The sequence below is a fragment of the Parus major genome, chromosome 3 (assembly GCF_001522545.3).
Source record: "Parus major isolate Abel chromosome 3, Parus_major1.1, whole genome shotgun sequence".
Classification (NCBI taxonomy): Eukaryota; Metazoa; Chordata; class Aves; order Passeriformes; family Paridae; genus Parus; species Parus major.
Genome location: NC_031770.1, coordinates 68,621,142 through 68,642,505, shown reverse-complemented (window position 1 = coordinate 68,642,505; position 21,364 = coordinate 68,621,142). Strand labels below are relative to the sequence as shown.

At 35.0% G+C, this 21,364-nt stretch overlaps 1 protein-coding gene across 9 annotated transcripts in view; it reads left to right on the top strand.

Annotated features, from left to right (window-relative positions):
• The window catches only part of ARMC2 (armadillo repeat containing 2), a 93,878-nt gene that overhangs the window by 47,358 nt on the left and 25,156 nt on the right, over nucleotides 1-21,364 (top strand). For 7 of the 9 annotated variants that reach the window (XR_002001483.1, XR_002001484.1, XM_015620509.3 and 4 more), the window contains 6 exons: nucleotides 4,551-4,621; nucleotides 8,330-8,422; nucleotides 11,244-11,422; nucleotides 12,754-12,856; nucleotides 15,344-15,564; nucleotides 19,778-19,923. Coding sequence is in view for 7 of the 9 variants with exons in the window: in XM_015620509.3 (XP_015475995.1) it covers nucleotides 4,551-4,621; nucleotides 8,330-8,422; nucleotides 11,244-11,422; nucleotides 12,754-12,856; nucleotides 15,344-15,564; nucleotides 19,778-19,923 (813 nt within the window). In the remaining 2 variants the exon portion in view is untranslated. The remainder of the gene's footprint in view (nucleotides 1-4,550; nucleotides 4,622-8,329; nucleotides 8,423-11,243; nucleotides 11,423-12,753; nucleotides 12,857-15,343; nucleotides 15,565-19,777; nucleotides 19,924-21,364) is intronic. The other 2 variants (XM_015620513.3, XM_015620511.3) reach the window with 1 other exon arrangement.

Genomic DNA, 21,364 nt, shown 5'->3' with positions numbered 1-21,364 from the left:
GAAATCATGTGCTCGTAATTAGAGTTCTTTGGCTTAATAAAAAGGGTATGTTTAAAAATAGAAAATAAATCTATTTCCAGACATCAGATCGTGTCTACAGTGTAGGTCTTCCTTACAGCATTTACTCAGGGCATGCTATGCACAGTATGTTAGTAGCTGTCTGCCTTTTTAAGAATCTTCTCAGGTTCTGATTTACATGAGGTAGTCCCAATTCCTGTCTCTACTTTAGGAGAGAGTCCATGGATCCAGTTTACATGGGTGTAAAAGGAAAGGCTTATAACATCTGGATGAGCAAAGTTGTGTGAGGTCTTGGCACTTGCAGAAGGAGATACTATGGGGCTTATGATGTTTTTTGTCCCCACTGCCCTCATCTTTTTCTCATTCCCCTTTATTCCTACTCTTCTCTTTGAAAAGTAACCTGTGTATTCTTCATTCTTTATTATGCTATCTCCATTACTGTGATTCTGTGTTCTTCTCCCACTTTGTTACCTAGTTTTGCTGTAAGGATATATGAGATGATACAGGATCCTTACCGTGAGGAGAGGGTAATGTAAAGAGGGAATGCATTGAAGTCGGACAATTCGGAAAACATGGTCATGTCCTCTTTTTGTTCTAGTTGAGCTTTGCTACCTTGCTGACCACTGGTACTTGATAGATACAATCCTGTAGAGAAGCATTAACTTGTTAGTATTAGGCCATGTGTCTTCTTAACTGGTAATTAAGTACTCAGGGGTACCAGCAATACATTTCTACTAATAATTAATAAAATTTAAATTAAGGGGTAAGTCTCTGGCTTGGTGGCTATCTGCAGTGTCATAGGTTATGTTAATTCAATGAAACTATCTTTAATTACCTCCCTATTTTTAATACCCACACATAACGTTGTGTCTGGGAACGCCCCTACCTCTGCATATCTGTGCCCAGGTGTTTGTCAAGGAAAATAACACCTTTCTTGGGCCAAATCTGTAGCCAGGGTGATGCTAAGGGTCTAAACCCTTGGGACAGTGTAAGACAAAGTTCAGGCCCGTTGCCAGACTCTGTTTGGCAGGTAAAGAGGTAGACAGATTCTTCATGTTTAAGGTGCAGTATGAGAAAGGAGCCCAAGCACTGTTCCTCCATTGGGATCTTACTTTCGCTTTTGTGATTCAACCCTTGCTGTTGTGTGCAGTTTCTTTGGAGATTACTAGTTCAATTCTTTGCCTCTGGGATATAGTTTGTAAAAATGTAGTTTTCCCTGGAATACCATGCAAGGGTGAGAGTTTGCAGATTTACTATTAACAAGAGGCTCATGGCAAGAACAAGCAAGTAAATGTCTAAACATGCAGAATTTCTTAATAAATGCAGCTTTCACTTAATTATCTATTCTTCCACCGCAGGAAAATACTGAACACGTATTGGGTCTGACTGAGTTATTTTCCCTGGAGCAGCCCTCACAGTTCTGTGCTTTGCATTGGTAGCTAAAGGGTGTTGTTGAAAACAGACCAGCATTTTGGCTACTGCTGAGCAGCACTGCACAGCATCAGTGCTGTCTCTCCAGCATAAGCCTGTCACCAGTAGGCTTGGGGTGGGCTAGGTCTTTTGAAGGGACATAACCAGTACAGCTGGACAAGACTGACCAAAGGGATTCCATAATGTATGATGTCTGCTCAGCAGTGAAAGCTAAGACGAAGGAAGTGAGGAGGCATTTATTATTATAAGGTTTGTCCTCCAGAGCAATCACTATGCATACTCAAGCTCTGCTTTCTTGGAAACGGCTGGACATTGCCTGTTGGTGGGAAGTTGAGCATAAATCTTTTATGTTTCTTTGGTTCTGCAAGTGGCCTTTGCTTTTGCGTTATTAAACGGTTTTTGTCTTGATCCGTAGGTTTTTCTCCATCTTGTTTCTACCCTTGGTTCTGCTGAGGAGGGGAGTGAAAAGAATGGTGTGCTTGGGCACCCGATGCCTGTCCAAGGTCAACCCACCATACCACACTACTCTAGTGTTGGCTCACTTTCCTTTTCAAAGTCCTCACACTATGGGTACATCCAAGAAAGCAGTGTTCTGCATTGAGGCTACTATGATTTCTTTTATATGAGAAGGATAGAAATGATCCAGTTGCCAAGTTCTTTTTCTTCTGTAAATCATCAGAGCCTCTGTCAGTTGATTTCTTGATGAGCCCCTTATCAGACGAAAAGATTTCTGCCAATTGACTTTGTTTCCAAGGCAACCACTCTCTTGACAAGCCAGTTCCCTTCAATAGTAGGTGACTTATTTTTTAGAATAGGTCAATTATATTTTAACTGCATTGTTCTTAATAAGATACTTCTATTTAAGTTTCAGTCCTAAATGAAAATGTAAAGATAACAAACCAAAAGTCTGTGTAACTAAAATGAAGTTGGCAGAGTGGTAAAGCTACATAAAGGGGTTTTATAATCTCTCACAGAATTCCTAAATTGTATGAATTCCCTAAAGAAAAGCCTGCCCACCAACTATTCTCATTTACATAGGTATTCAGTGTATTAATTTTCTGAAAATAATGGACATTTGCTCGACTTACAAGGATATTTCCCAAAAGCATAGATGGTTGTACTGCTGGTATTCATAGAATAATTTGCTTTCCTGATAATTTAAGTCTCTGAACTGGTTGATACTGATGTTTAAAAAGCAATAGATTCCAACCCAACTTCTTTTTGTGCACAATTGGTGTGGTCTAACTCTGCATCTCATGCATGTGGTGTTTCTGCCTGGTAAGTTATCTCATCCTTTCCTTCAGTGGCTTTTTGTATTAATTTGCTTTTGCTTCCAACAAAACTCATAGGATTGTCTTTGTTGAGTTTCTTGGATTCATCCTGGATTTACATTTTCTGGGAAGAAGCACAGACAGGATATATTACAAAACTTTTTTCTGAGGAAAGCAAATTCAAACATCCCTATTCATATAGGCATGTAGTATCATGCCTACACACAATTCTGAAGGTACTGATTTCTGAATATAGCTATGTTTAGTATAAGGTGACTGAAGTAGCTCTCTTGCTTATCCAATGTTCTTTCAATTTCTAGTCTTGATTTCAGGGATGGCTGAAAGTTGTAGAAATATTTCTGAAACTTTTAAAGTTTGTAGGACAAAGTATTGGCAGAAATGGAATCAAATTTTTATTTCTATCAATACATTGAACTGTCTGTAATGTGAGTTCTAAACCCCTTCCATCTTAAGAGATGTCACAATTTTAGAGATGCAAACACTTCTTTTTTTTTCTTTATAAAGTATTGCCTCCCCAGAGGTGTAAGAAATGCTATATGTCAGCTGAAATAATTTCAAGGTACTTTGTATAAGCATTTAGATTTTGGAGCACTTAAATCCTCATGCTGTAAAAATAAAGCATTATTTTCTGTTAGCCATAATGAAGCAACTGTTCCTCTGTAATGTGATTGCTTGGGAAATTTTTGACTGATCACAGTGAGCTATCCAGTCCCTTTTGTAGGGAACTGTTCTTGCAAGAGCTTTGTCTTTTGTTCTGTCTCCATCTGTTGATAAGATGACTTACATCTTCTGTCTGGACTGACAGACAGGATTTAGGCACCAATCCAGCAAACTACTTAAACAACAGTTTAGCTTTAAGCTTTAGAGTAACTAAATTACCTGGTTAAAAAAATTGAAATAACATTGCTAGCACACTACTGTTGTCTTTAGAAGGGAGTTCAGGAGATTAGGTTGTATTGGTACATCAACTTCAAATGGAATAAGAGGTGTTAAATTAAACATAAATTGAGAATGGAAAACATAGATTGACTTTCCTCTTTAGTACAAGAGAAAAGATTCCAGTTTGATAACAGAGTGTCTACATCTTGTATATTTCTTTTAGATCAGTGCTGCTTGAGTGTATAGCTAGGCAAACAGAATTGATAAATAAATTTATTATAGATGTATGGAGTAGTTTCCTCTGTCCAAAGAATGACTGACCATAAAATCAGCAGAAATTATGGCATTACTTTGTAAAACAATAGAAATGGTGACACTAACAGAAGTAGTGACTGATACTCAGTTAGCAGTAGTTCACTGGCAGACCCAGAAATTCTAATATATACTTTAAAGGTCACTCAAGTGTTTGTTTCATTGAATGGTCTTCTTATTAAATGATTTAAAAGTGTTAATCCAGAAAAAAAAATACTGTCCTTGTGAATGGATGAAATTAAAGTTTTAAGCTAGATGAGTTTTATATTCATTTAATGAAGCTGATGGTAAAATAGAAATTGTCTGTTTCTGAATTTGGTTTGGTTCATCTTTCAGTTTATTGAGCAAGCAGAAATGCTTTAGGTTTTGTATTCCATAATGGTGACCTCTTGTGGTGTGAATATGTCAGTATTTCTTTAGGAGCTTTCTGTAATACATATGGGAGGAGGCTGTATTTACATGTAACTTTTAATGAGCAGCTAACTTACTAACTTAATAAAATAACATATTATTTTCAAATTATTTATTAATATGAACAACTCAATGCTTGTGAAAGAAAAAGCTTTTTGAACACAGTTTTCTGATAATCCTTTTTTGTGTCCATACTGTATCTTTTAGTAACCAGATGAAAGAGCCTGGCAAAATGTCATCACAGCCGAGGACTTCAGGCTGGAAGAGAAGAGTAACAGGTACAAGGAATTTCAATCTCCATTAAAAAAATGTGAAATGCACTCAGATAGAAATAATCTAATTCTTGTGATTTGCCAATATTGTTCTTCATTATTCACTGAACAGTATTTTTGGTTTCCTAGATACATTGAGTTTTCTTACTGTTCTTAGTAAAGAGAAACAATATTCAAGAGATCTTCACTCTAAAAATCTGTTGGTATTTTCTATCTTGCTTTTCCCATATCTAGGCTTAAGAATTTGCCAGTCCATGAATACCTTATTTGCCCATCACTTTTTGTAATTTTTCATAGTTGCTCAGAAACTAATAAAATTATGCCAGCCTTTATTATCTGAAGAAAAACATTTCAGATTGCTGTGTAGGGATGCATTTTTCTAATTTTCCATAACAGATTTTAATAATATTTCCTCATAGCTGACACATTTCATACATCACAAGTGCATATTTGAGAGTCTGGTATGGAGACCTGAAGTTCCTACTGCGCTATTATTATTGCGCTTTATTACTATTTTTCTAGAACTGAAAAATTCTTTGATTCCAGATGATTCTGGCAAAGGTTGTACTGTGCTCTGCTCTCATTTCCATATGAGGAGCAGAGAGTATTTACCATGTTATGCAAGTTAGTATACTTACAAGCCTTTTAATTTGTTTGTGCTATTTTATTTGTGTTACTGAAAATACAAAGTGTGTTTTTAGGATTGTTTCTTTTTATATCTACTTTCTTAACATTATGTAGCTTCCTTAGTTTGTGCATGCTTCATCTGTAATCTCACAGTAAAGAGTAGGATAGCACTAGGAATTCTCCATAATTTCTCCTTTAGAATGGGATTCTGGGTGGAGCATTCATTTACAAATGATTTCTATTTTCTGATATGAATTGTATTTATGCTTTGGCATTTTAGAGAGGAGGTAGACTGTTTAAATACTGGCCTATTCGTGGCCACTCAGTATTCAGTGAAAAGGCTAAACATTGTAAGTCAGGCAGTACTCAGCTTTTGAAAGCTCAGTGTTGCTAAGGCTCTTGTATTTACATGCTAAAAACAGCAACCAATAAATGTAGACTGATTAGTGATTTTTTTTTTTTTGACCAGAATGCAAAGCAGCGGTTAAGACCTATGAAAAACTGAGACAACCAACTTGAACTTGCTGCATTCTTTTGCTTGAGTATTTTGAATTGTAGTTCAACTCTATTAGAAAGTTCTGGACAGCTTTTGTAATATTTTAAATGTAGCTAGTACCCTAACTTTTCATCAGCAGCTTAAAAAATCTCCCAGGACTGAGACACATACAGTTTAGTAATGTTGCTTTTCTTTATAGTCGTGTATTGTCTGGTCATTCTTATTGTTAGGATTAATACTGTTTAGTAAAAGCTGATTATCTTCTTTTTCACTTAGGTATAAGAGATACTTTCTTAAAAAAAAATTATGCCATTATGACTTTCAGTTTGCTGTATTCTTCTGATGAATATGAGACAAGTGAGGCAGAGTAGTACAAAAACATCCGTTCTTTTCATTCTGAACTGAAAATTAAATGGCTTCGGTAATTTTGTTTTTTAAGTGAGAAGTTCGGCTCTCTGCAAATGCATGCCTGATGTTTTCTATTCCTTGCCTAATGAACTTGTGTATATGTAGTTAAAAAGTCAGTCCCATTGTTCAGTTTAAGAGATGTAGCTACAGATAGAAAATAAAAGAAATAATTCAGTCAGTGTGTGGGTTTTGTGGCAGGAAGGAAGAGTGCACACTATTCTAGTGTTCTCATTTCTAGTTTCTCATTCTAGTGTTCTGTACTTTTACATTATCCAGAACAGAATTTTCACTTCATTGCAAACACTGCATAGTGTTTAGTTTATTAGGCTACTCACCATTTTAAATAAGATTGTCAACTGATTTGATCTAGAACATAAAAATGGTATGCAAAATAATAAGAATAATAATTATATTTGCTAATAACATGTAGTTATATATAATAGATACATAAAAATATAGTTTTACAATGTTATGAAATAGAAGCATTTTTTAATAATTTTTTGAAATAGATATATTTGATAGATTAATTGTGCATAAGATGTAGGTAGACAGTTAATATAGACCAAAAAAAGTCTGGATTATTTTCTAAAGAACAAGCTTTTAAAGTAGGAAGTTTTTAATTGTTTTACTGTTCTAAGTAATGCCAGTAGACAGTCACTGTTTTAAGGTCTGAGGTAATGTTCTTATGATGAAAACCTCATATTATTTGTGTTCTCAGGTACTATAGTATTTTTGTGTTCCTTCATGTTTGTATTAAGAATTTACCTTGTCCTTTAAATGCAAGAGCTAGTAATGAACAGGAGATATTTTCAGACAAATTTGTAGCTTAAAGAAATGTGTATAATCCAGCCTTAGTGGCTTTCTAAATGTTACTTAGTAGAGTTATGTGACTTCTATTTCCCTATTTAAAAAAGCAAAAACAATGCAACAGCCCAGATCCTGACTTTATAACAGGTTTGTTTGCCTGCACGATAAAGAGCTTAACCCAGTCTTGAACTCCAAACACATGCCCACGTGCACCTTGTAAGCAACTGTTAGATCCTTTACATCTTGAGTTTCACAGAAACTCTGGATCTCCACCTGTAGTGGCCCAATAGTCAAGGCCAGAATTTTGTCATTTCAAAAGGTCCTATGTGGAGGTGTAAAGGATGTTCAGCAAGTCAGAATAATTCCCAGTGATACTGCTTCTATATGAAAGTGAATCCATTTTTTAATAAACCATAAGTTCACCAACTTCCTTGCCCAATCTGAAAACAGATCTCTGCTCCCACTCTTGTTTCCAGAAAAAAAATCTAATTTGATGGTTTTTAGATCTACCAATTTTTGACTTGATGTCTGTAATACATTTTTTTTTTGTATTTTCTTTTCGAAGCTAAGTATAAAAAAGCTTAAATATTTTTAAAAACTGTCTTTGTGGACAAGGTTTCTGATAGTGAAGAGTAGCTTTTTCTCAGTCAAAGGGATATTTGGCTGAGGGCAGCCAAGAACAGTGGGAGTTGGTTGCCTTCAAGATTTATGACATGTTTTTTGGAGACAAAATGTCTTTCACATCTCTATAGTTTACTATTCATTTCACAGGTTGCCATGTGAAAAACTGCTGAATGCAATAAAGAATAGGAAAGAAACATACATTTTATAAAAGCTTAGTCATGAAGTTCACAAAACTAATTGCATGAAGTAGTTGGAATTGCTAACAGGATGTAATAACTAACAGGACTTTTCCCTAACTGACCAGTCAGTTAATCAAGCTTCGTGTAATATCATGCATGTGTACTAGATAAAATTCTACAGTCCTACAGGATTGTCTGTAGTATGCACTTTTTTAAACAAATAATAAGCTGTCCTGTGAACACAGAGCATAAAAATAGTAGGACACTTTGATGTTTAAGTAGTCATTACCTTCCAATTCAGTGATCAAATGAAACATTAATGTCAACAAACAAAAGCTTTACAGTACAGCTTTACATATCAAACCACTTATCCATCTAGTTTTGTTTGAAATGTTCATTTTTGAAAACATGTAAATGAAAAGCTTGAATTCATAGAATAACCCAGAATATAGCAAAACATGACATTTTTAGTTTTTTTTCCAGACTAATGAATAAAGTATTTGTAGCTATTTATTATTGTAGAAAGTGAAACCTTCACTGAATGTGTGCTTTTGTTTTGAATGTATTTTGAAGGTTTAAAGGATGAAACAAGAATAAATGGATGGGAAGAGGAAGATTTCTTTTGGCATACAAAGATTCTACCAATTCTGCATGAACTAGAACAAAGTGGGTAACACTGCTCTGAAAGGGTGTATTTTCTGTACTGTTTCTTGCAGGAAGAATGGGACTCGTTTGTGTTTACTACAAAATAATAACAACAATTGGGGTATGTGACCTTTTATGCTTTCAGATGTTCAGTGACTTCACAGTGTAAAACTGGCCTGGACAGTTTAGGTGGCCTTGCTTGAGCACAGGGGTTGTACCAGATGACTTTCAGAGGTCATTTCCAGCCTTGCCCATTTTGTGATCCTGTAAAAAAACCCAAAACTGGTTTAGAGAAGATCTTATCTTGTCTGATTAAATTACCTTATTTTAGACAACATAGCTCTGCCATCTTAGGAGTCAGTGTTGAGCTAATAATAATTTTTAAAATAAAGTACTGCACAGATTCACTGCTTTAACCACAGACTGTGTTGAAGGTCTCGATTCATTTAAAAAAACTAAGAAAAGCTTAACTGAAAATTTCCATTTGTGATTAAAATGTTAGATGTGCCAGAAAATTATGTAATGACTCAGAATACTGAAGCAAAATAGAGTAAATTAAGTATAGCTTGAAAGATTAAACTCTGGAATCCATTTTTCATTGAAAAAGTTATTCAGCTGCCTTCTCTAGACATCATATTTATTTGAATGTTGGGAATATAGAAAGTAGATTTGTTTTTACAAGTAGTTGTTTTACAGGATCTTTAGCAGTGTTTGTGATAGCATGGTACGGATTAGAGCTTTTTTTACATAGTTTTGCAGATGTTGATGAGTATGAGACACCTGTACAGTGCTAAGTGATTCCCAATATATGTAATTGTTTAAAAAAGACAATTTGTGGGATAAAAGACAAAGATGTGGGATTCTCATTCCTACATCTGTCGCTGATGGATAGAAAACAGTGATCAGGAAATTTGAAAACAGCTGTGTAACTTCATATTTTCCTTGCTTAATGCCAAGATTGTCAAATATCAGACACTGAGTTATGGTTTTGCCTGGTGAGGTGTTCTTTATTCATAAGCAAAGTAAAATTTAGAGGTAAAATCTAATGTCTTTCCTTTGTCATGAATGTAGCTTAGGAAGGTCAGTTTTCATGCCCCTTTTCATCTGTCTTTACTTGATGTGGTTAGCATATTGAGGTGTTTTTAAAAACCTGACGAGTTTTGGCTTAGTTTTTCTAATAATAGATGACGTTATCTAGTGATACTTTCTCACCAGTTGACTGAGTGTAGTACTACAAAAACCTTAAAACCTGAGTTTTGCTACTTCTTTAATATTAACATGAATTGAAACTGAATTGCATCATTGCCTCCTGCAACTGTGTGATATATTACTTTTTTTAGACTATTTACTGCACGATTCTTATAAAAATTATTATTAGAATTCCATAATTGAAATGCTTTAAGTGGATCTGTTGGTAACTTATTTATTTTTTTTTAATTTAATGTGCAGTCGTTTGCTTCATACCTTTCAGCTGCACATGAACTTAGGTCACATTTAGTTTTTCAGGTATTAATAGAGAAGCATTTTCTTCACCTTCCTTAAGCAAAAATATTCGCAGAAACCTTTCCATTCAAAATCAAATATGAAGTTAACCTGGTACTTATTTATTGCCTAAATTTTTCTGATTATGATGTATTTGAGTTGTTTGCAATATGACAAAAAAACCCCCAAAGTCTCTTTTTGTAGAGCAATAATTTATTTTGTTACATTCCAATACTCAGGAGGTTAAGCTTTAAAGTGCCCCATGGGATGACTGATGAATAATTTTTGTTGTTGTTAATTTTGATGAAATGGCATGTAAGACTTTTCAGATTTGGTTCCTTGCCACTCCTGTTTCACTGCTTACTGGAGCAGAGCATTTAGAATCATGCTATATTTTGTTAAATGTTCTGTGATGATGGGAGTAGAAATGGAATAGTCATTGCTGTTCCTAGAGTGTGATGAGTGCAAATTGAGAGCTTCCAGGCACTTCTCAGCCTTAGGGATTGGTCCTTCAATCTGCCTGCAGATTTGGGGCCTCAGATATGTTTTTTGTTGCAATTTCCTGTCCATACATCTGTCATCACAAGTGCTTTGCTTCCTTGAATATGACTCTGTTTCAGTTGTGAAGTACACCACGAGTAAATGCAAAGTTTATACTGCCAGATCAGGTGGATTTACGTGGGACTTTGTGTCACCTTATGGACAAAAGCAAATATATGAAATTTTCTAAAAAATCTCACCGTTCAATTTTAAAAATAGACAAGACTATGCTGAGATGCAGTTTTTGTAATAATTTACTGATTTATTTTTGTGTATTTTAAACAGAGTCTGAGATATGGGTGAGGAAGTAGACCACTTTGTTATCAATAGGACAACATTCCACTCAAATATATCTTGCACCTCTACACTGAAGTGTTCTAGCACATTTTTACATTCACTTTTTTTTAATCCCAGCAAGGTTTGATGTTTAAAGTTACATATGGGGAGAAAAATGCTCCATAACTATCCCTTTTTCACATCTAATGTTTGGTGGAGTGCTTTAAAGAATGTTTACAGAGACACAGTTTCCTGGTAGACATTTGATCAATCTCATTATTAAGCACTAAAGGTGAGTTTCATTTTATCTGTAGGTATTATTTTGGCTCAATGACTTCTTAGCTTGAGTCTCCTTTTTGTGAAAAAGCAGAATAAAATTATTTCTGAGGATTATGTTATCATGTAAAAACATTTATTCAGTGTCTTAGTTTTTTTTTGTTGTGCAACCTGTTCTTTATTTTGTTCTTCATGTATTGAGATGCTCTGGATAAAGTGGCACTGATAATTATTTTTTATTTTTCTTTCCCTTCCTACACCATTCAAGTAGAAGACAATATAGAACACCTTTGTCTAGCTTGTACCAAGCTCTATCAAACCTTGGATGAAGGAAATATGCTTGGGAAAAGATTTAAAAGAAGAAACGACCTTCTGAAGATATTATATAAACTTGTAGACATTGATTCAGATCTGCTTTCCCTGAAGCTGGCAAAGATTATTTTGGCTGTAAGTGTTTTGAAATGCTCTTTGGTAGAATGTGAAGCTTAAAATCAAGAATTACAACTTGGATTTAATTTTTCATTTCATACTAGTAAACTGTGTCTAAGCCTTTCCTAGGTTCAGTTTACTACCACAGAGATACTAGTTTCCCATCCATCTAGATCAGCACTTGTAGTTATTTTCTGCAGAGAAGTTACATCTGGGAAAGGAGGGACACAAAATAGCATAGCTGGTGTATTGTGGCAGGAATATTGTATAGGCATGGAAAAGACAGAGTGTCCTTAACTGGGATACATAATGCAGGGATTAAAAAAACCCAATGATTGTAAAATGTACACATGGAAGTGAAGCCTAGTTTTTGAATAACATCTTGACCTTGTTCTGAAAATACCAAAATGGAGGGTTTATTTTTGAAAATGAGTAAATGTAAATAATATTTACCTTTAGTATTTCTGGTTAAAAGAATATAGGTTAAAAGTAAATAATAGTATTTAAAAGTAAATAAAAGTATTTAGGTTAAAACTCTCAATTAAATTTTGTGCTTTAGAACTTCTTTGTTCACGTTCTGCAAAGCAGATATGGACAGTCACTGGTGAAAGGATGCCCACTAACATTGTGTTCTAGACATCTGAGTGATTTGTGTGTCTGTTGAGGGAGTCATGTGTTCTCCTGTAAGGTAGTGTAAGTTATTTATTCAGAAGATAGAGTTATATAGTCAGATACCACAGAGATGTTAAATGGTGCTTATTAAAACAAAAGATTCCTTTACAGACATTTTTCTGTGTAACCTTCTAAAAAGCATGAACCTAGAAGAAATTGCCCTTGAAATGCAGAGGAAAGGAAGAGAGATGTCACTGCATTTTTACCACCTTTACTTCTCTTTTGCGACCTCTCATCATAAGATCTTGTTTTCTGATAGCTGAGAGTAAATTTCATTATGGCATGTACTGTTGTACTGGAGGTCTTTGTGGTAGGGCTGTAGATTGCAAACCATTGATTTCCATACAGAATTTCTTCGTAAGGGAATTGGAGAAAAAAGCCTGTAAGTTACTGATGTGCTACCTGTTCATATTAATACATTGAAAGTTAAAGTCTGATATTTTAAAGCTGGCACAGTTTGCTAAATAGAGTTTAAAATACCTGAGTTTCAGGTATTTCAGTTTCCTTTAATTCTGTATACATATTCAGTTTTTAAATGTATTGTTAGGATTTCAGCTGTAATTTAATAGTTCTGTGAAAATACAAGTTTTCCATGGTGTCTGAACTTGTAGAATGCTATGGTACATTTTTGCCTGCAGATTTTGGTTGTGATTTTATGTCTTTTAATTTCTTTGCAGATGAAAGTAGATGGAAAAAATCTTCTTAGTGTTTGCAAGCTAGCATTTAAAATTTGTAGGAACAAAAAAAACTATTTCATCATTCAAAATGATACATTATTGGGTATGTATTTTTTCTTGTCTGTAAGTTAGATGTTGAAATTCAACAGTTAAAGTTGAAAAAACCTTTGAAAAAACATTTTCAGAGTTAACTTAGTCACAGAGTAAAAATTGCCTGCCAATTTAGCTCATACTAATGGTTGGTCTGGCCCAGTATTCTTTGTCTAAGTAGTGATGGGAACAGGGAATGCTGTTTAGGGGGAGCACAGGAGCCTATGTGTTTTCTGTGATGTGTTTCCCCAGCACAACTCCAGCATCCAGAACTATTCTGTTCTATTACGGACATTGCATGGTGCATCCCTGCCTAATCCCTTTTTAGTCTCTGTTTATATGTCTTTTGTTCATTAATTTGCCTTTTTGGATTTTCTGATTCTGTCTGCCTCTACAATGTCATAGAACAAGTTCCAGAAATTCTCTGTGTGCTGTTTTAAATCTATGTATTTTTTTTTTATCCCCCTGCTTGCAGTTTTGCAGGATTTTTAAGAGTTTGTAGAGTCAGCTTACCTTTCACTTTCAGGATTTTTTAAAATGCAGTCTTATCGCATATCTCTGTCTTTTCAAGACTGAGGCATCTCAGCCTCTTAGCTCTTTGAACAGATATTGTGTCATTCAGTTGTTTTACAAGTCTTTCTCTGTGCCTTCTCAAACTCCAGTGGATCCTTCTTGAGATTTATGGAACAAAACTGTCTATAGAATTCAAGCTGTGTCTACACCAAATTTTATAGAAATAAAATAATGCTGACTGTGGTGTTGGCCATCATCAGGCAGGATCTTCAAATATAGTCATTGGCTTTGTATATTTTTTTTTTATAGCTGCTGCTGCACATTGAGCCAATGGTTTTGGAGAACTGTCAGCAATAGCTTTAAGTGCTTGTAACAGTGTTTGTGTCATGCACACCCCCCCACCCCTTGCAAATATGAGAAATATGAAGAAAATGAAAGTGTGCGAGTGATAGTCAGTATTGATTGATTGATTGTAATTCCTTTCATTAAAACTTGAATATGTTTCATTAATGTAGGCCTTGATCTTGCAAGCAATTATTGCATGGTTATTGGTTAAGGCATATGTGTATATTTGCTTAAATAGTTGAGAATATTCATGTTCCTAAAGTTTAGTACACAATTGTTGTCAGAAATAAAGACAGGCCTTTCAAGTGGTAAGGAAAGGGCTCACAGGAAACAGAACAGCTGGGTAGACTTTTATACTGAAAAGTACAGTTTTGTAGAGAGCAGCATCATACACAGCATTTTAACAAGTCACATTTTGCTCTCATTTCCATCCTCATTCACTTTTCTTTCACTTGCTCTTCTTTCTCTGTATTTTGAAAACTAGAGAAGGAAAGAACATTGGTAGGCATAGTTTTATTTGTTTATTCACTCTTTGTGTTTTGGACCCACCTTGTCCCAGAAGAAGATGTGACCCCAGCCTATCATCACAACTACCAGATCCCTGTTGCAGTCACTGGGTTATGGATTCAATTTCTTTTTCTTTCCTGTCCCTGTGAACAATTTTTGTGCATTGAAGCAGCTCCTGTAGAAGAAATAAGTTAATCCTTCATCCCAGAATAGACAACTGCTTTTCAAGTTTGCTTTTCAAGACTCTGATACTGAGCAGAGCAGGAACATGAAACTGAGTTCTCACATTGCTACAACCCAACTGATATAATTGGTGAGGGTGGGAGTTTGGACAAAAGCCTAGAGTGTGTGTACTTCATTCATACACATATATACTTGGAGAGACTTTCAGCTTCAGTTGAGACAGAAATTTTTCTTTTTTAAATTTATTTAGTTAAATGATACAGGAAAATGTTTTTATTCAACTGGAACTGAATGGAACATAGGAAGCAGAAATAAATATCTCTTTGAATCAGTTACTAGAAATTCAAAGTATGAAGTTGGTTAGGATTACTCATTTGTTTAAGATACCCCCACTAAATTCAGAATGGCTCAGTTTGACTACAGAACATAGGCTTGTGTTAACTGTAAATTTTAGCATTTCAGATGTCTGACAGTGGTTGCACAAAACAAAACTTTTATGTCAACTTTACCTGCATAAAAAGTAAATCTAAAAAGGCTATGAACAGATTTCAAATGTGAGAGTTGAATTAGGCCCCTGTGCTTTTTAGTGCTCCATTTGAGATGCTTTAAGACATTTGACTTTTTAAGGAAGTAGTGGGAATTAGTAAACAAAATTCTGGCTGCACACAATCACTTTTGCAAATCTTGGCTGAGGATTTCAATGATTCCTGCTATGTGCTTACAGTTTACACTGGTTCTTGAATTCTAAGAGAACAAAAGTCAGGCCCATTCTCTTATTCATCAATAATTATTTCTTGGTTTCAGTCCAAATATTCAATTTTTCTAGCCCACTTACTAGAAATGTAAGAGTTCAATCTGAGGGTGTTTTCCAGTCATTAATCTCTTTAATGGCCAGGCTATATCAAATATAAATTTTAATATTTGGCTTTCTGAATAAGGATTTTCCTTTTAGATTACTTGTTGCAGGTTCTGTGGGACGAAGATCTACAAACAAACAATGAAGCTCTCATCTATTGCATGGCAGCTATAAAATTCATGTCTGAAAATGCAGAACTCCGTTATAAAATGGTCAGCAAAGGAGCTGTTGAAATGTTTCTGGAATTAATGAAGCAGATTAATAACATAAAAGAACATGACACATATTTCTCCAAGTTGGGCCACTTATTAGTCCAGGTTAGAATTTACCTTTATTTCTAAAAGTATGTACTTCAAGGGCAAATTAAAAATTTAATTAGAGGAGATAAGCTAACCCTGTGTGCTACTGACAGAGTTATACCTATATTTCAATAGACCTATTTTTAAGAAGTTTAATGAAGTTGTTCAGGACCTAATTTAATTACCACAGATGTTTGTGAGTAGTCAATTTTAAAGGCTTTAGAAATTCTGAAGTTAATAGAAATAGTTTTAGGTACCTAATAAACCAGTTTCTCATTACTACTTTATTGTGCTGACGATGTTCTGGATACTGTAGTAAACAGATAAAAATGTGTTCTCTATCTAAATTCTTGAAACGGAAATAATAAATACAAACTGTTTCTTCAGTATTCTAGGAGATTACAAAAAGCTTTTTATTACAAGAATAATGCATTTTAAAAATGTGTAGGGAAATACACATAGCTGTGTTTCTTTGACAAAGTGGTTTTCAAGAACTGCAATGTAAGGAAAAAGTAGTTGCAGAAGTGAACACCTTTTGAATCTTTTGAAGGCAGCAGGCTCAAAACTGTTTTTGCATACAAAGCACCTTGATAAGCGGTGGCTCTGGAAACTAATCCTTAGCCCTAAAACTGTTTAAACCCGTGTATTTTAGAAACACTGGGGAATGGGTATTGTATTTACCAAGGATTTGCCAGGTAAATTCCTGGCATTTGTTTGGAAGTTTATATGTAATGATTAGCAGATGGTTGAATTGTAAATTTTCAGGTACTTCATAGGACATTGGACAATTTTCTGAGGTAGCATTTGCACTGGCTTTGTCAGCTAATTAGGTCAGATTTCTTTAATTCTCTACTAGTTTATAAGCACAGGATTTTATACGTCTTGAAATTATATGAGAAAACAGATTTTATCATCACATTACTACTGGTGATTTTTGTCTGATTTTTTTAGTCTTAGTAATAAAATTAATGATTTTGTTTATTTCCAGGATCTTGACTAGCTGTCTGAACTTCCCTACAACTTTGCAGGAATGTTTTTCTTCCATTATTGGTCTGTGGAAAAATTTAGGTTTTTTAATCAAGGGTTTAATTTGCAAATGTGTAAAAGGAAAACGTTATAGTTTATGCTTTCTTTAAAAAATCTCTTATATCTCTACTCTTTTCAGTACAAATGGAAGTGTAGCAGAACTGCTTTGTACTGTTTGAATAGACTGGCTGTTTCTAAGGAGTTCTTGAGTGTTTTGTGGAGCTGTCACTGACAGCTGTCTCTTACTGAGATTGCTCTTTCATTTGTTTGTGTTCTCTTCTATAGTAGTACGGATACTTTGGCTTTCTTCCTCTTGTGAGAAAAGTAGTGATTCCTACTTCTATGGAATTCCTTTGTGACTTTCTTATATCAGTTCCTTCAACAAATCCACGTGCACTACTTCCTTCATGTGAGTTAACTGATCAGTCAACACAGATGAATGAATGGCTCTGTTTTAGAGATGACTGAAGAAAGTTTCTTCTGTAATTGATGTCTTCAGAAAAAAATTTTTGTAGCGTATGCATCTTGTAGCAACAGATCAAATAGCCAGTGACATAAAGAAAGAATGTATTCAGTGACAGAAAGCAAATTATGTTGAAGGAGAAAAACACTTTAAATAGTCACAGTGGTCTCTGAAGGAAGTTCTGCTATCTCTTAACCTTGGTAACTGAAGTATCGCATTTAATTGGGACCAACTTTTCATTCTTTTAACTGTATAATTGCACAATCACCAGATGGCAGTGTTATACATAATCTTACTAGATCCTTTTTGTGGGAATAAAGTCCCTATCTGATTTCTTCATTCTTCCACAATGGATTTTTTGCAGAAGTTATACAATAAAAGAATAAAAATTTTTGTAATTTTTTTTTTTCTTAACAGAGGACATGAAACCAGGGTCATCTTTGATTAATTTTATGTTGCTTAACCTAACAGTCTGTTAATATTTATACAAAATATAGTAATGCTTATTCAAAACCCAAGATTTTTGGAGAGTCACTGTTACTAAGTACTCCGTTCCTTAATTGAAAAGCACTTAAATGTCTTCTTTAAAAATAGCATTTGTCAGCAGCTAAATTTTCTGTTTGGGTGAATTTGATCTTTCATATGGCAACATAAGGATTAGGGCCGGTGGGGATTGCTAAAGACAATTGTTACACATTTCTCTCAGAAACACAGTGTCTGCTTGATGCAATCACAATATCTCTAGGATTCAGCTGCTGTCTGGCTAGCTTCTATTATTTTTAAACTCTTCAAATTTCAGTTGCATATTAACTGTGTTTTGTGGATATATACTTCTATGAACTGTTGAATGCTGTTTTCTTGCACAGTTAAGTGTATATATTATTTTGCATTTCTTTTCCTTTCCAACCTGTCTTTGTCTGAGGATGGCTCTTGATAGAATGTACTGCTTGAGGATTTTGAACCATCTAACTGTATCAGGCATTGAAAAATTTTACTCTTTTTGGAGAACTCTATACCACTGGCTATTGGTATTTTTTTTTTCCATTTTCTAGTACATAAGTCTCTTTGCTGCAGTGAAAGCTCTTGTCTGGGTTTGAACAACACTTCTAGTATGTGGCTTAGCCTTCATTTCCTTTATTGTCTGTATTGAAGCTTAGATAGAATTCATCAAATATCATCTTACGCTGACTGTGAACATCTTGAATGTAAGCACTGAATGGAGTCACCTGTCCCTATTACATGTGACAGGAATTTTTCTGCCAAAACTTTTGAAAAGCAAAGTATTTGATCAGAATATATTTATTAAAATATATCTCCAGTATTGTGTTGATTTTTGAAGCATCATGACTTGAGAAGGAATGTGCATCTGGAATTTTTTTTTGCAGTTGTTCAGTTAAAATAATAAAAAACTCCAGGTGTCTTATTAAACTATGAGTGATATGAAGCAAATGGCTTCTGTAGGTTTCAGATTCTCTGTATTATAAATTTAGTATAAATTGCATATTTCGTGCTGAAGTTAAATCCATTCACATATCACTTTATCACATTTTTTTCCCTCTCATGCCTTGCTTCTCCATTTTGACATGTTGCATCTCCTGTTGCTCCATTACAGAACATCATGGGGTCGCTGAAGATTTGTTCTCTGCTGTCAAATTTGTTGAAGTAGGACAGCAAATTTGAAAGCTGCTGGAGAATGGACAGAATATGCATAGAGCCCTATGTGCAAAAGCTGAAACACAACATCTTAACCTGCTCTTTGTCAAGAGTTTTTCTTTAAAATTAGCAATTGCATATCACTGGATAAGCAGTCCAGTTTAGTGACAGAATGCCTAATTACCAGAGGTTTTTTTGTGATAAGAAACAAATTGAACAGATAGTTTTTGTGCCTTATCCAACTACATACAAAACCAAATTGAATTAATCAGTTCACACTGAATAAGAAAAATCTGAAGAATTCCCACATTCACAAAAGATTGAATAACTTCACATTCACTTTGTAGTAAATTCTGGATTAGATCAACATTAACTTCAATGTCATTGCCTGTCTGACCTTGTCATTTGAATACTCTTGCCTTAGGAGAGAAGCAGAACACTTCAAGATATGCAATAGCTATTGCATTTTGTACATCTAGAAGTGTTACATCCTGCCTTAAGCTCCTTGAAATAGAGCAGTATCAACTGAAAATATTTCTTCAAATAGACTTGAGTACTAAAGCTTTTCATTTTTATATGTTCAATGGATTTCTCATTTAAATTGGAATAAATCTGATTGTGTTTTAAAATCAATTCATTTTAGTTTGCAGTTTACAGTTATCATCAAAACATATATTAGCATTTTCAAGACTTAAATATAAATTTGCGATACTAAGATTTATTGAAGAATTATACAAAAAAATTACTTTATCCACAGTATTTCACCTAATTCCAGCTAGTACATGGCTGTATAAGTGCAATATTTTAAAGTATCTGGAAGATCATGTGTCCCTCATAGAAGGAGGTTGCGTGCAGGGAAAGACCAGTGTCAATCTCACACTTTCAAACAGTTATCCCAAATACAGCATCTTGTGTCCTACACGTTTCCCATTGTTATTTACCGGTTTATACCTACCCGCAGAATGTTAACAGGGCATGCAGTCTGCCTCAGATGCTATAAATGAGAGCTGAGCTTTAGTGAATTTTCACCCCAGCATACTGTACCTTGAGCAGCTGTGGTTAACCAGTGTTGAAACTCTCCGTGCGCAGCTGGCAGCCACTCTGCGGATCCTGGCTGACTGCCCCACGGCCCGGCGCCGGCTCAGCGACAGCGCTGCCATCCCCGAGCTCTGCGTGGCGCTGGAGCAGCGCAGCAGCGACCAGGATTTGTGTCTCTGCATCGTCAGGATCCTCAGGTACGTGTGGACACGGCTCAGCCTGCAGGCAGCTCCCTCTTCCCGCTTGAGTAACTTCAAAGGAGTCCGCATCGAGCACTAAGGTTGGAAGATTTACATTGAACTCTATTTTTAAAAAGCTCTGTGTAGCTTTTAATGATGTTGTATGCTAATTGTGTCTCTGTCAATACTTACAGAATTGTCTAACTGTAGCCATACAGACTTGGATTCATCATCCCCATGAGAAATATTTTGTTGTATTGTGTCATTCTTTGATCCCACAGATTCTGATTGAGTTTCTTAAAGTACATTAAAATTTCTTACATTTGAAAGCTGCATAAATTATTAGGTATTTATTAATCCTGGTTTTGGCCATGTTTGAAAAAAATGAGAGAAATTACACAAAGAACTGTGTATTGTGAATTAAAACACACAAGAGAGAAAATATGACCAGTGTTCATTGTTTTGAGCTGTTACACAGTGTTTGAGGAGATTAACCTCTGGGATCAGGGCTTGAGTGTGCAGATGGAAGTGCTGAAAGAATCTCAGTTTTATGAGCAGCCAACGGCTGCTTCCCAAGTTGTGCTTTTTAGCAGATCAGTATGAGCTAGCCACCAAAAAGATAATTTTGTAGTCTGAATAGTTCCTCAGTCAAAAGTCTTCCAGTTACTAAGCATCAGCTTGCAATATTCAGTGCTAAATGGACTTGCAAACAATGAAAGGATTTTGAAGAAGTTGTGAAATCAGCTGTTGGTAATTTCAGGAGTAGTTGGATTATAAACACAGTTTATGAATGATGTGTTGGATGAAGTATTTGCCATTTCTGCTCTGTTCCTGAATTAAGTCATGTTGCCTGCAGCTCTGTGAGGTTCTGTTATGGACTTCTCCTCCTCTTCAGCTCCTCCAAATTATCCATCACATTCTCCTTTCTGGATGAGTTTGAGTTGTGCTTTGAACAGTGGCTACATAAGGGGATGGTGTTCCTTCCTCCCCCCAGCTGAAGCCAGGCAAATCTGCTCCTTTGCTGTTTGTGCTACCTGTAAAGCATGTGCTACCCAATTTCATGCTACCTCGTTCACATCTGTCTCTAGTTGTGTTCCTGAAAATGAGCTCTAGCAATGATCACAGCACTTTGAGCATATTTACGTCTTCTGAGGAGGAAACATTTCTTTTATTTGGAAAATGCCATGGCAAGTGGCATAATGGGGTTGTAATTAAACATAATAGATACTTACACTGTAATTCTGATAAGGACATTTACTTGATACAGAATTCAATATGGAGAAAAAAATAACTTACCTTACTTAAAGTTCCCCACTGCTTCAATTTTTTTTCCTTAAGATTAGAACTACATGCTCCAAGAATACAAATTAGCCATAAAATCAATTTAATTAGCTTCTTGAAAATTGAAGTCACCAAAAAAAATATACTATGCATTACAGAGCTCAGATTTGAATTTTGT